At 41.0% G+C, this 14,837-nt stretch overlaps 1 protein-coding gene across 1 annotated transcript in view; it reads left to right on the forward strand.

The window, feature by feature from the left end:
* LOC126176378 (sodium channel protein Nach-like) overlaps positions 1-14,837 on the forward strand; it is a 120,060-nt gene that overhangs the window by 19,450 nt on the left and 85,773 nt on the right. The window contains exons 3-4 of the mRNA XM_049923535.1: positions 1,746-1,902; positions 2,836-2,966. Of these exons, the coding sequence (XP_049779492.1) occupies positions 1,746-1,902; positions 2,836-2,966 (288 nt within the window). The remainder of the gene's footprint in view (positions 1-1,745; positions 1,903-2,835; positions 2,967-14,837) is intronic.

A 14,837-nucleotide genomic window follows, 5' to 3' on the forward strand; every position in this document is an offset into this window, starting at 1 on the left:
GGACAGTGAGTAAAGTAGTGGTGCTCGTTTCCAAGCCATTCACCTCGGAATGACGTTCCACCCTTTCACAATCTTCCAACTAGCCGAGCCTTTTCAGGGAGAGCTCTTTTCCCAGTTGTGCTATGCCTTCCTTTCTTACGAACTGACAATGATTTGTCCTCAGCGGCCACTGCAGGGTGTGGAATCAGGTCACAAGCAAAGGACTCAGCCGTATATTAAACCACTACCATGCTGCACTTGCCCCTATATATACCCATTTCTGTCGTGGACAGAGTCGCCACTCATCGTTGATTAAGATTTTCCGCTTGGAAGTTAGGAGACGAGCTGTTGAAGCTGCTTCGCTTTTACGGTCCTGGTGGTTCCTGTTTCGCAGTGCTACACTGATACCTATAGTAAAGCAGGAATTGTACCGTAATTTATACAGTGTAGTGGTAACGGTGACGATACCACGGTACGACTGACCTTGGAAAGTTAGTGCAGTGATTTTATTTCTTACCTGAGGAAAATTCTTCCGACGTCTTTTAAAGCCACGGTGCTGTATCTCTTCTTTCTTGACTGTGTCGCCTAGATTTTGAAATAATGAACTTTCCTTCCCAGCAATATGTCAGAAAATTCATTACCATTGATTCCTGAGTCAATCTTTGGAATCCGCGTATTTCATTAAAGGTGGGTACAATTTCTTTTATTTTGCTACCAAGTCCTTGTGCAGTGATTTTATTTCGTGCCTGAGGAAAATTCTTCCGATGTCTTTTAAAGCCACGGTGCTGTATCTCTTCTTTCTTGACTGTGTTGCCTAGATTTTGAAATAATGAACTTTTCTTCCCAGCACTGCTTAATGAGAAGAACCAAATTAAATTTTCTTTTTTTGTAGTCGTATTCTTGGTGTACGTGCAACAGTGGTTTATTACAACTGATATATTTTTTCACATCCGTGATAAATTAACTTCTACTTATTATTCATAGAAAAGGTTTTTATACAGCAATTTCCATAATGTTCACGAGAAGGAAGTTCGTAATACTTCAAATGACACAACGTCTTTTTAATGTGGAGTAAGCTACAGTGTAATCTAATTCTGTTAATAATTATTCCGTCAGACAGAACGTATATTATCAAAGCAGTTATAACATTTTTCACGTTTAATAAAAGTAAAGCTTAAAATTTAATTATTTGTTTTTCTTTTCTTAAGTGTTCGTCAAAAAGAATCACATAATTTTAGATGCAAGTCTTTAGCAGGCATTGTACGATTAATCGATGCACAATAAAATTATTACTTCCTTATCATCGAGTCAAAGTCATTTTTCATTCTTTATTTTGGCTTTCTAACACATTGTTTTGAAGGATTTAATTAACAAATAGTACTTGAAAATTGTAACAAATTATGAGGAGCCATAAAAAAGTTTCCGTCTGATTGCGCTGCTGCAGCGTATATTCAACCCAACACGACCCCGATGCTGGTGTGTAAGCACCGACATTTAGGCGAGGGGATTAGTGTGGCCTTCGAACGGAAACTTTTTGGTCGCCCCTTATACCTACAGCATTAAGAATAAACCCGAAGCGATGTAATTTTATATGTGTTGGTTTAGATTCAAAATGACAGTAGTGTTTGATGGGCTATTCCAGTGTTCCCAGTATGTTATTGTTTCTGTATTCACAAATAGTGAAATTCTGTGTTATAGATCTTGTTATATTAAACTTCGATGCTTAACAATTTCCCTCCTAATAACTGTATCTGTTCATATGACAGGAAGTGGGCCTATGCGACTGATAAGCAGAATTATTATATGAACTTCCTCGCAGACGTAGTGAATATTTCGCTGTTAAATCTCGCAGCATTTACGAAGTACCAGGAAGACCGCACGCTCTATGGCATTGCCGACGAAATGAAGAGTATCGCCACAGAAGTGAGTTGACTTACAAGCGGCAGTCAAATGAAAAGGCGCATGGAAAAAAAGTAAATAAACAGTTTATTATTTCAAAAGTCATCGTCACAACTGTTAATAAATTTAGCTCACTGTGAGACTCGATGGGCAACGCCTTAATGGAAAAATGTTTGCGATTGCCTGCGGAAACATGATTGCAACCTGTGGGTGCAACTCTTAGTCTGAAGCAAATCGACGGCTACGAATGTCGCTTTTCAGGGCTCCAAAAATGTGGAAATTCGATAGGGAGAGATTGGGACTGTATGGAGAAAGTGTAAGGGCGTCCCGGTGAAATTTGTGCACCGTAGTCAAAACAAACTTAGAAACGCGAGGGCAGCGCAGCCATCGTCCTGCAACAGAAAAGGGCGTTTGAACTTAATGGTACGCTTCACTTAACGCTCAGCGGTACGTGCGAGCTTTGCAAAACTGAAGCGCAACATTAAGTTGTAACGCCCCGGAATGTTGACAGACGTTATCATTCTCTTGCATGATAGTGCCCGCCCACTTTTCCCACGATTATTTCGATTACGGTGCAGAAGATCCGCTGGGATGCTCTTACACGTCATCCATACAGTGGCCATTAATCCGCACGCTATTTTCATATTTCTGGAGCCAGAGAAAAGACATTCGTTGTCATCGATTTGCTTCAGACTAAGAGTTGCACCCATAGGTTGCAATCATGTTGCCTCAGGCAATCGCAAACTTTTTCCATTAAGGTACTGACCATCGTGTTTCACAATGGGATGAATGTATTGACAGTTATGGCGATTTCTTTTGAAATAATGAGCAGTTTACTTACCTTTTTTCATTTGTCTCATTGTCATTTGACTGTCCGTTATATATGGCTTGTGTCCATCATCATAATATTATCGTTAGCAAATTATTAGTGTATAAAATAATTTTGTTTGTTAACAGACACACATACGCTACAAACCTTCCAAACAGTTCCGCTCCCTCCTCACGGATAAGAAATTTGAAAGTGTTTTCACAGAATTTGGCTTATGTTTCTCGCTAGCATCTTCAATTGCTGTAGCTTTGGAACCAATGTAAGTAACCAATTAATTAGTCCATTATTCGATATTTAAAAAGTAAGCTTCTCACTTGTTAGTAATTGATCCCAACAACGTATTTATGGTATCTACTCACACAAAACAACGCTTCAAATGACGTTTTGCTAAGCCTGTTTATATTCTAAGTATCCAGTAAAGAAAAGAATATAGGCACAAACGGTTTCTAATCGTGGTGTTATGTCTGTGTCTTAGTCAGCGCAACTGTAGTTTGCATATTACTACTATAAGCTAGTTTTACTAGTACTTATTCTAAGAGTTACATTATTTCATCTGTAAGATAATCGTTGTCTAGCAATGTAGCGAATTAAGTGCGTGTAATAACTCCGAATACTTGAACAATAGCGTTGATCGCTGTGAGTAGGGTGACAGACAGCACGAGGGGGGTTTGTTAGTTTGGGTTGGCTACATCAAGGGCAAGTATACATTCAGGAGTAAATCTATTTTTCTCTTTTGATTGACAGGTCCTTAACCTATTGTTCTCCTAAGACGATTATGACCCCTTGGGATAATCTCTTCTTCTGAGAAATCTCCCCACCACTCCTCCCTCTCCTCCGCCCAACCCACAGGAAACCTCTGATCCTCACCCCTCCCCCTCGCCGATACAGGTACACTTTCAGGTCTGAGTTATTTGAATAGCCCCCTCCCGCTCTATCAGTTTGATTGACTAATTAATTAAATTGGTAAATTAATTCACCCCTCCCCCTTTGGCAAATCCTCATCCCTCCACTTCCCTCTCCTCAGCCCTCCCACCCCACCCAGAATTTAGTGGCTCTGTGCCGGAGAGGGAGGATCTCATGATAGGAAATTCAAACACATAGCAGATAGTTTCTTGTTCATTTATAAAAAAATTCATTTTGTGAGAGCTAGATCTTTCTTGTTCATCATTCTTTACTGTTTGGGAAGATGCAGGTCTTGTAAAATACATCGAAAAGAAATAATTAAATCGATCGCTTTTTTTTTATTCTAATCGCACAAAGAATATCATCATGAAACAGTCATCACATGTAATTACACTGTTAAAAATCTTTCAGTCGTGAAGCACAGACTGTCCGCCGTCAGCCATTCACTGGCCCGCACAGAGCACAGGCTCGCACCACCGCTCATGCAGGCTGCTCAGGTGTCCACAAAGCGTAGCGTCCGTCAGCGGCCGTGACACGTGCCGGTGTCCAAGAGGTGTTCGCTCGGGCGCCACGATGGGGTCATTTGGTAGGAAGTCCAACACGTTCAAATTTCAGTTCATTTGCATGCTATATCCTTAAACAATTTGCGGGGGAAGTTGGAGAGATGCGTGCTTGCAATACAAGTCTTGGAAACAATAGATTGAGCAACCAGGAATCTGACATCATGACTGGGTTTTAAAGCACTATAGAATCCTAAATTGATCCTCTCTGCTACATTAGGAAGTAGAAGGAAAGATCTACCATGTGATGGAATAGTAACAACAAAAACAAATACCTCTGCAAGACAGAGTCCACTGCGGTGTATCGAGAAGCGCTAGACACGACACACTTAAACCACGATCCAGTCACTAACAGTAGATGTCAAGGCTAGATGCCTGAGATTGCTGAAACACTCTCACATCCCGCGCACTCACCTCCTGAGTTCCACACAGTGCCAATGTTCACAGGTCAGTGAAAACTACTGCTGCAATCGCAGCCGCAGTCATAGACGCACGCGTATGCCGGAGTGCGCCCCCCTCGGCCATTGAGGGCATCCAGGGATGATTGGAGTGGTAGGAATTCGGACGTTATCAATACGGCCAGTGCAAACACCTATTATTTTCAGTCTTCTCTTACGCACCACATACACATCTGCTTCTGTTGCTCCACCCAGCAGACTGGTCACATCGCCAGCCCTCGCTGTCATGCGCAAGATCAGACAAGTTGGCACGTTCTTTGTACCCATCACAGGTTGAGATAATCCACTGCTTCTGGTTCCCAACTCCTCGTGATCACTGCTGCAGCCAGCAACAGTGCACTGCGTAACAAGCAGTTGCAGCTTGGATGTGTACAGAAGTTCTAATTCCACTCCGACATAGAACCCCCAGTTTAAAAATCCACTTTACCCAACCTGAGGCAGCGTTGTTGTTGACCACACACCTCGAATTTCTCTCATGAGATGTAGATTTTCCCCTTTTATACAAATCATTTTCTAATACAGAGGAAATCGAGGCATACACGGTTTTCACATTGCTGAAGTATCGTTACTTGTGAAAATTATGTGACAGTATGCAATAGGCCACATTTTCTCTAAATATTTTCTAATCAGGTAGATGCTAAGATCTACCACTGTCACAGGACGCCTCCTACTGTCAAATTCTCTCTTAAGGGGGGTAGGACGTCAAACGGGCTGGCTTGGAGCAGGAGAGGCACCACAGGACATTTTAATTTCCACTGTCTATACTTTTACAAATAAATTGATAAAACTTTGTCAGCATGACCAGGAAGGATTCAGGATTCACACTCTTAGCAGTGGAAGTTCAAAAACATAACAAAATAATTTTTTTTACATGTGAAATTTCATCATTTTTTCCGCTTACTATTGGCTGCATTTGTTGCTATAGGTACATTTTTCTTCACAAGTAAAAGAGATTCTTTGATGAATTTTGCACAGCATACAAATCATACTTACAGGTGTATGAAACTCTAGAATTACCCAAATCTGTTAAAAACTGTGGTAAAAATTGAGATAATTAACAACAAAATTTGATTTTTTCTAAACATAAAGTTTAAAACGTAACAGCTCATTCATTTTTTCATAAATTAAATAGATTCTCAGGGCAGCACCGCGAAGGTCAAAACCTCCCAATGTCCAAATTACAGCTCACATTACTAAATGCCACTGACCACAGACTGCATATCGACCTCCTTGGATCTCGCGGCCCCCAAACAAAGCACCAAATTGTGGCATTCTGTTGGTCAGGGAATTCCAGCCTCGCTTCCTGTCTCTGCATTTCTCAAGAGGCCACTCCCTGCCTGTGTGTGTGAACCAAAAACCCGAAACAAGCAGACAGAGGTTTTCATCTTTCCTCATAATATAGTGTTCTTATTTGCTAATGCTGGAGGCAAAAGGAGAGCTGATGCAATTTCGTATCAAAAATAGAGTGAAATAATCCATTTGTACTAGCCTCTCAAATTAATTGTTTAACAATTTACAGGATTCAAATAGATAGTTCAAATCACTCACCTCCGCCTTACAATGATTCTTCTTCGTAGTGAAACTTATTTTCAATGTTTGAGTATCACACACAAACATTATGCAACTCAAGTAATGAAATTTCCATCCAAATAGATCGTTGCACTAAATATATCTGAGGCTTTATATGCACCAAGCCACGCGGGATTAGCCGAGCGGTCTCGGGCGCTGCAGTCACGGACTGTGAGGCTGGTCCCGGCGGAGGTTTGAATCCTCCCTCGGGCATAGGTGTGTGTGTTTGTCCTTAGGATAATTTAGGTTAAGTAGTGTGTAAGCTTAGGGACTGATGACCTTAGCAGTTAAGTCACATAAGATATCACACAGATTTGAACATTTTTATATGCACCAACGTCTCAGAGCACAAATACCCTCCTCCACCAAAACTTTCCACTAAACATACCTGGTGAAAAGAAATCCTACAGATCACTCAAACTACCGGTCGCGAGGCGGGTGCCATTCGCCGTCTACAGGGTAGCATCCATCTGCACCGGTCGGGGAGAGATAAACATCCGCGCAGACAATGCTTGCCCATACCAAATGCATGCGTACAAGCAATACAACTATTGAGAACAATAAATTGATCAGTCGGGAATTTGAGGTCACGACTGGGTTCTTAAAAGTACTATAATATTCCTAAATTAGTTCCCTCTGCTACATTCGGTAGGAGGAGGAAGGCTAGAGTAGTGGTTCTCAAAGTGTGCGCCAGGGCGTACTGGTGCGCCCCAGAACATCTACGGGGCGCCCTGTAATATTTTAGGAAAACATATGGCCAAATATAAAAGAACTTATACTGTAGCTACTCCATTTTATCCATTTCACGACAGTCCTTAAGTTTTGTCGAATATCTCAGTTTGGTTAAGGAAGAAAAGTAGTTTACTCGCTGTAGGGTCGACGGTATTCGAACGTTTCATGCCCACTTCTTCTCTCTTCCATTGCTGCTAATCTTAGCTATCTAACAGTAGCGGCTGTATGGGATCTGGGCAAAGGTATTTCAAAATAATGAGTAATGATAAAGTCATTGCTGGCCCATCGAGGTCATCCCTTACACTGTTGAGAAGTGTAAGGAATTCTAGGGAAAGAGTAATTTGCAGTGGGGGGAGAAAAAAAAAATTATTCGGGTGGCAGAATGCTGCGGTCCAGAGAAACAGAATGGTCACATACTTGTCCCATTGCTACAATCAAAACATATGCAATAGTGGGAGTGATTAATTTGTTTAATAATGAATTTAAATCTAATTATAAATGTAACGCTTTATCCATGGTAAAGTTTCGTATGGCAAATACAGAAACTTATTTGATATGTTGTAAAGAACTTGCAGTCCAAGACTCCAAACATAGTCCGTAAGTTTCTTACAACATAATGCTTCGTGGTCATTCATAATTAACAAATGCATCAAATGTCATTTTCTTCAACTCGCTGCACTAGAACTGCATTACAACACCCTTACTTTAATTCCACAATTTTTGATAGAAATAATGCGTTTTTAGAGAAACTTTTTACTTCTGTGTGTAAAATATAACTGTCCTAGTCACTGGTCAGTACCAGGCGCACAGGCATCCGTGGATGAGTAGCACTGGACGTGAAATTTTCCTAACCATCCCCCCTCTCACCACCATTCGCCCTGTAGGCGCCGTGCAAGTTATTTTAGCGCACCTCGTTCTTTCCGTAACCACACGGTGCGACACTTGTGTCGCTCTTAAAGTTTGTATGTAAACATTGAGATAATCCACAGTGTTTTCAAGCTTTAATGGATTTCTGGTCAGATAAAAACGTTCAGAATCAGGAGAAAACGGCGAAAAAATATATGACGAATGACGGATTTTTCCGACGGGAGCTCTTACGGATATTATCTGATCGTGTCGTACTTTTGTTTCACATTTTATTTACCTGTAGACGTTTTCCTTTTGTGATGGTAGCCTTGCTGAAATTCAGCCTTGTGCGCTATGCATGTGATCAAAACTTGTCCACAGAATTCGGAAGGTTTCGTGTCGTTCCCAATGATTGCTAATCTATTCCATCTAATTCCGAGTGACGCTGCAACAGCACGTAAGAAATGAATTGCATATTATTATTGTTGGCCATTACGACCTACTTAGGTATCGCGACAGTGTATCAAAAAATTATAAATACATGCGCAACCAGTCACTTTTTAATAATACACACATCAAAAAAAGTTTTGCGTCACCTCGGTTTCGAGGGTTCCGGAACTTGTACAGGAAATTGGAATAGAGTTCAACATAAACATTATTTTCGCCCTTTTCATTGCTCATGAAAATCACATATAGCATGTTGAACCACCATACAGAGAGACCTTCAGAGGTGGTGGTCCAGATTGCTGTACATACCGGTGCCTCTAATAATCACTAGCACGTCCTCTTGCATTAATGCATGCCTGTATTCGTCGTGGCATACTATCCACAAGTTCATCAATGCACTGTTGGTCCAGATTGTCCCACTCCTCAACAGAGCTTCGGCGTAGATCCCTCAGAGTTGTTGGTGGGTCACGTCGTCCATAAACAGCCCTTTTCAATCTATCCCAGGCATGTTCGAGAGGGTTCATGTCTGGCCACTCTAGTCGAGCGATGTCGTTATCCTGAAACAAGTCACTCTCAAGATGTGCGCGATGGGGGTGCGAATTTTCGTCCATGAAGACGACTGCCTCGACAATATTCTGCCGATATGGTTGCATTATCGGTCGGAGAATGGCATTCACGTATGGTACAGCCGTTACGACGCCTTCCATGACCACCAGCGGCGTACTTCGGTCCCACATAATGCCACTCCAAAAACAGCAGCGAACCTTCACCTTCCTGCACTCGCTGGACAGTGTGTCTGAGGCGTTCAGCCTGACCGGGTTGCCCCCGAACACGTCTCCGACGATTGTCTGGTTGAAGGCATACGCGACACTCATCGGTGAAGAGAACGTGATGCAAAAATCCTGAGCGGACCATTCGGCATTTTGCTGGGCCCATCTGCATCGCGCTGCTTGGTGTCGTGGTTGCAAAGATGGACCTTGCCATGGACGTCGGGAGTGAAGTTGCGCATCATGCAGCCTATTGAGCACAGTTTGAGTCGTAACACGACGACCTGTGGCTACACGAAAAGCATTATTCAGCATGGCGGCGTTGCTGTCAGGGTTCCTGCGAGCCATAATCCGTAGGTAGCGGTCATCCACTGCAGTAGTGGCCCTTGAGCGGCCTGAGCGAGGCAAGTCATCTACAGTTACTGTCTCTCTGTATCTCCTCCATGTACGAAAACCATCGCTTTCGTTCATTGCGAGACGCCTGGACACTTTCCTTGTTGAGAGGCCTTCCTGGAACAAAGTAAGACTGCGTACGCGATCGAACCACGGTATTGACCGTCTAGGCATGGTTGAAATGCAGACGAGCCGTGTAGCTCCTTTCTAGTGGAATGACTGGAACTGATCGGCTGTCGGAGCCCCTCCATCTTATGGGCACTGCTCATGCATGGTTGTTTACATCTTTAGGCAGGTTTTCTGATATATATGAACAGTCAAATGGACTGTGTCTGTGATACAATATCCATAGTCAACGTCTATCTCCAGGAGTTCTGGCAACCGGGGTGATGCAAAACTTTTTTTGATGTTTGTATTTTATTGAAAATGCATAACTTTCTGTTGTCAACAAAATGTCATTGTAACGAGAGTACAGTAATGTACTATGAGAGCTGCTTATTGTTTGAACTCGAGTTGTCCGTGACTAAAAGAATTTCATTTCATGTTCTTTGCTACAGAGGAGTAGCGCATGTGAACATGATCGTTATTGTTTATGAAGCCTTTTTAGTTCTGAGCGTCATTTCCACTGCAGTTGAGTGATCTAGCGGATTAATGACAGAAGCTTCCAGCAAGGTTAACGGAACTTGAAAATTATCGTTCGCAGCACTGTTAACCCATGGAGAAAACAAGAATCCAGGCCCAGAAGGAAAACGCGTTTCCATTGTTGTGCACTTGAGCTTTCAGGTGATATGTCAGTGAGGTGTTTTTAGCGGTTGTGGGGATTGTGTTTTGTGTACAGGGTAGTGATTATTTTGAAAGCGCTAGAAGTGAATCTTATATGCAAAATACAAACGAATAAAATGGACAGATTTCTGAAATACGAGCATCCCGTTGAAGAATCCGATTCTGGAATTGAACAAACGCTAAATGCAAGTAAAAAAGCAAGCAGCGGCCTACTCGTAAATACAATGAAAGCTACTTAAGTTATGGTTTCACTTTGACTGGGAGTGAACGTTATCCTTTCCCAGTGTTCTTAGTATTTGTGTATAAAATGGCAACCGAATCTCTGATTCCTAGTAAACTGAGCAATCATTTTAAAACAACGCATTCACATATGAAAGATAAAACTGTAAGCTATTTCAAGAAATTATCTGGACAGCAAACAGCAAACAAGGGCAGCAAATTCTTTTAAAAGTGTAATGTCTGTTTCTGATAAATCTGTGATCGCTTCCTACCAAGTCTCTGAACTATTGGCAAAGGCTATACTATAGATGAGTCACATATTTTGCCTGCTTGCAAAAAAAGAAAAAAATAAAGTTGTCATGACGATGCTAGGAAACTATGAAAATAATCAAGATTCCTTTGTCAAGTGATCCAGTTCACAAGCGTATTACAAAAAAAAAAAAAAAAAAATAAAAATAAAAATAAAAAAAAAAATAAATAAAAAATACTGATATTGAGAAAAACGTTTGCAGTAATAAACTCAAGCACTCAGACTTTGTTTTCCAAGTTGATGAATCAACAGACATAACCAACCAATCGCAACTTTAAGCCTTTGTCCATTTTATTAATTAAGATCAAATAGTAAATCAGTTTCTTTTTTGCAAAGAAATGTGTCTACTAAATGTGAGGACGTTTTGCACATTTTAAATGATTATCTTAATAAGTGGCAGTTAACATGGGTTGTGTGTAGGCATTTGTATAGATGGCACCCCTTCAATGGTAGGCTGTGTTAAGAGCCTTATTTCTTTTGTAAAAAAAAAAATAAAATATGATATTGTCGTAACTCACTGCTTTACTCATAGAGAGGGGTCAGTAGCAGAAACATTGGGAAAATCATTGAGAGAATTCTTAGAGCATGTTGTTCAGATGGTAAATTTTATTAAAACAAGACCTGTCAATTTCGTTTATTCGATATGGAGTCAGAACACAGAGGGTTGCTTTTACACACAGCAGTCAGGTGGTTGTCGAGAGGGGAAGTACTTACCCGTGAGCTCGAGCTATGACAAGAACTTCGCGTGTTTTTCGAAGAAACGAAACATTTACATTTTGCAACCTCCTTCGGAGTACATTTTGGATTGCCAGATTGTAGTATTAGGTCGATATATTTCTGCCATTCAATATTTTGCAATCTGTTATGCAAGTGAAAGAAGAAAATATCCTCACATACACCGACAAAATTAAAGCGTTTCACAGAGAAGAAATATGGAGAAGAAAAGCTGTTCAAGGTAACTTGGAAATGTTCCCGTTGGTAAGGAGCACATGTATACATGAAATACTTCGAATAGTACTAGATCATTTAATAAGTTTATAAGAGAAACTCAGTTCATATTTTTCATCACTCAACACTGAACAGTACGATTGGATTCGAAACCCATTCATGGAAACTTCAGATGATTTTGGCTTAACATTAACAGAAGAAGAAGAACTAATTGTGGACTGATGATTAAGCGTAAGGAATTATCTCTTGAAGCCCTTTTGATTTCTATAAAAGAAATGAACCATGGACCTTGCCGTTGGTGGGGATGGTTGCGTGCCTCAGCGATACAGATAGCCATACTGTAGGTGCAACCACAACGAAGGGGTATCTGTTGAGAGGCGAGACAAACGTGTTGTTCCTGAAGAGGGGCAGCAGCCTTGTCAGTAGTTGCAGGGGCAACAGCCTGGATGATTGGCTGATGTGGTCTTGTAACACTAACCAAAGCGTCCTTGCTGTGCTGGTACTGCGAACAGCTGAAAGCAAGCGGAAACTACAGCCGTAATTTTTCACGAGTTCATGCAGCTTTACTGTATGGTTAAATAATAATGGCGTCTTCTTGGGGAAAATATTCCAGAGGTAAAATAATCCCCCATTCGGATCTCCGGGCGGGGACTACTGAGGAGGACGTTGTTATCAGGAGAAAGAAAACTGGCGTGGAATGTCAGATCCCTTAGCCAGCAGGTAGGTTAGAAAATTTGAAATGGTAAATGGATAGGTTAAAGTTAGATATAGCGGGAATTAGTGAGGTTTGGTGGTAGGAGGAACAAGACTTCTGGTCAGGTGAATACAGGGTTATAAATACAAAATCAAATAGGGGTAATGCTGGAGTAGGTATAATAATGAATTAAAAAAATAGGAATGCAGGTAAGCTACTACAAACAGCATAGTGAACGCATTATTGTGGCCACGATAGATACCAAGCCCACGCCTTCCACAGTAGTACAAGTTTATATGCCAACTAGCTCTGCAGATGACGAAGAGATTGATGAAAGGTATGATGAGATAAAAGAAATTATTCTGATAGTGAAGGGAGTCGAAAATCTAATAGTCATGGGTGACTGGAATTCGATAGTAGGGAAAGAAAGAAAAGGAAACATAGTAGGTTAATATTGGATGGGGGTAAGGAATGAAAGAGGAAGCTGCCTGGTAGAATTTTACACATAGCATAACTTAATCATAGCTAACACTTAGTTCAAGAATCATGAAAGAAGGTTGTATACATGGAGGAAGTCCAGAGATACTGGAAGGTTTCAGATAGATTATATAATGGTAAGACAGAGATTTAGGAAGCAGGTTTTAAATTGTAAAACATTTCCAGGGGCAGATGTGGACTCTGGCTACAATCTATTGGTTATGAACTGTAGATTAAAACTGCAAAAAGATGGGAATTTAAGGAGATGGGACCTGGATAAACTGACAGAACCAGAGGTTGTAGAGAGTTTCAGGGAGAGCATTAGGGAACGATTGACAAGAGTGGGTGAAAGAAATACAGAAGAAAAATCGGTAGCTTTGAGAGATGAAATAGTGAAGGCAGCAGAGGATCAAGTAGGTAAAAAGACAAGAGCTAGTAGAAATCCTTGGGTAAGAGAAGAGATATTGAATTTAATTGATGAAAGGAGAAAATTCAAAAATGCAGTAAATGAAGCAGGCAAAAAGGAATACAAACGTCTCAAAAATGAGACTGACATGAAGTGCAAAATGGCTAAGCAGGGATGGCTAGAGGACAAATGTAAGGATATAGAGGCATATATCAGTAGGGGTAAGATAGATACTGCCTACAGGAAAATTAAAGATACCTTTGGAGAAAAGAGAATCACTTGCATGAATATCAAGAGCTCAGATGGGAAAGCAGTTCTAAGCAAAGATGGGAAAGCAGAAGGTTGGAAGAAGTACATAGAGAGTCTACTCAAGGGTGATGTTCTTGAGGACAATATTATGGAACTGGAAGAGGATGTAGATGAAGATGAAATGGGAGATATGATACTGCGTGAAGACTTTGACAGAGCACTGGAAGACCTGAGTCGAAACAAGGCCCCGGGAGTAGACAACATTCCATTAAAACTACTGATAGCCTTGGGAGAGCCAGGCCTGACAAAAGTCTACCATCTGGTGAGCAAGATGTATGAGACCGGCGAAATACCCTCAGACTTCAAGAAGAATATAATAATCCCAATCCCAAAGAAAGCAGGTGTTGACAGATGTGAAAATTACCGAACTATCAGCTTAATAAGTCATGGTTGTAAAATAATGACACGAATTCTTTACATACAAATGGGAAAACTGGTAGAAACCGACCTCGGGGAAGATCTGTTTGGATTTCGTAGAAATGTTGGAACACGTGAGGCAATACTGGCCCTATCTTATCTTAGAAAATAGATTAAGGAAAGGCAAACCTACGTTTCTAGCATTTGTAGACTTAGAGAAGCTTTTGAGAATGTTGACTGGAATACTCTCTTTCAAATTCTGAAGGTGGCAGGGGTAATATACAGGGAGCGGAAGGCTATTTACAGTTTGTACAGAAACCAGATGGCAGTTATAAGAGTCGAGGGGCATGAAAGGGAAGCAGTGGTTGGGAAGGGAGCGAGACAGGTTTGTAGCCTATCCCCGATGTTATTCAATCTGTATATTGAGCAAGCAGTGAAGGAAACAAAAGAAAAAGTCGGAGTAGGAATTAAAATCCATGGACAAGAAATAAAAACTGCCAACTGGTATCTGTACAAACTGTAAATAGCCTTTTGCTCCCTGTATATTACCCCTGCCACATTCAGAATTTGGAAGAGAGTGTTCCAGTCAACATTGTCAAAAGCGTTCTCTAAGTCTACAAATGCCGATGACATTGTAATTCTGTCGGAGACAGCAAATGACCTGGAAGAGCAGCTGAACGGAATGGACAGTGTCATGAAAGGAGGATATAAGATGAACATAAACAAAATCAAAACGAGGATAATGGAATGTAGTCGAATTAAGTCGGGTGATGCTGAGGGAATTAGATTAGGATATGAGACACTTAAAGTAGTAAAGGTGTTTTGCTATTTGGGGAGCAAAATAACTGATGATGGTCGAAGTATAGAGGATATAAAACGTAGACTGGCAATGACAAGGAAAACGTTTGTGAAGAAGAGAAATTTGTTCACATTGAGTATAGATTTAAGTGTC

Source organism: Schistocerca cancellata, chromosome 3 (assembly GCF_023864275.1).
Source record: "Schistocerca cancellata isolate TAMUIC-IGC-003103 chromosome 3, iqSchCanc2.1, whole genome shotgun sequence".
Taxonomy (NCBI): domain Eukaryota; kingdom Metazoa; phylum Arthropoda; class Insecta; order Orthoptera; family Acrididae; genus Schistocerca; species Schistocerca cancellata.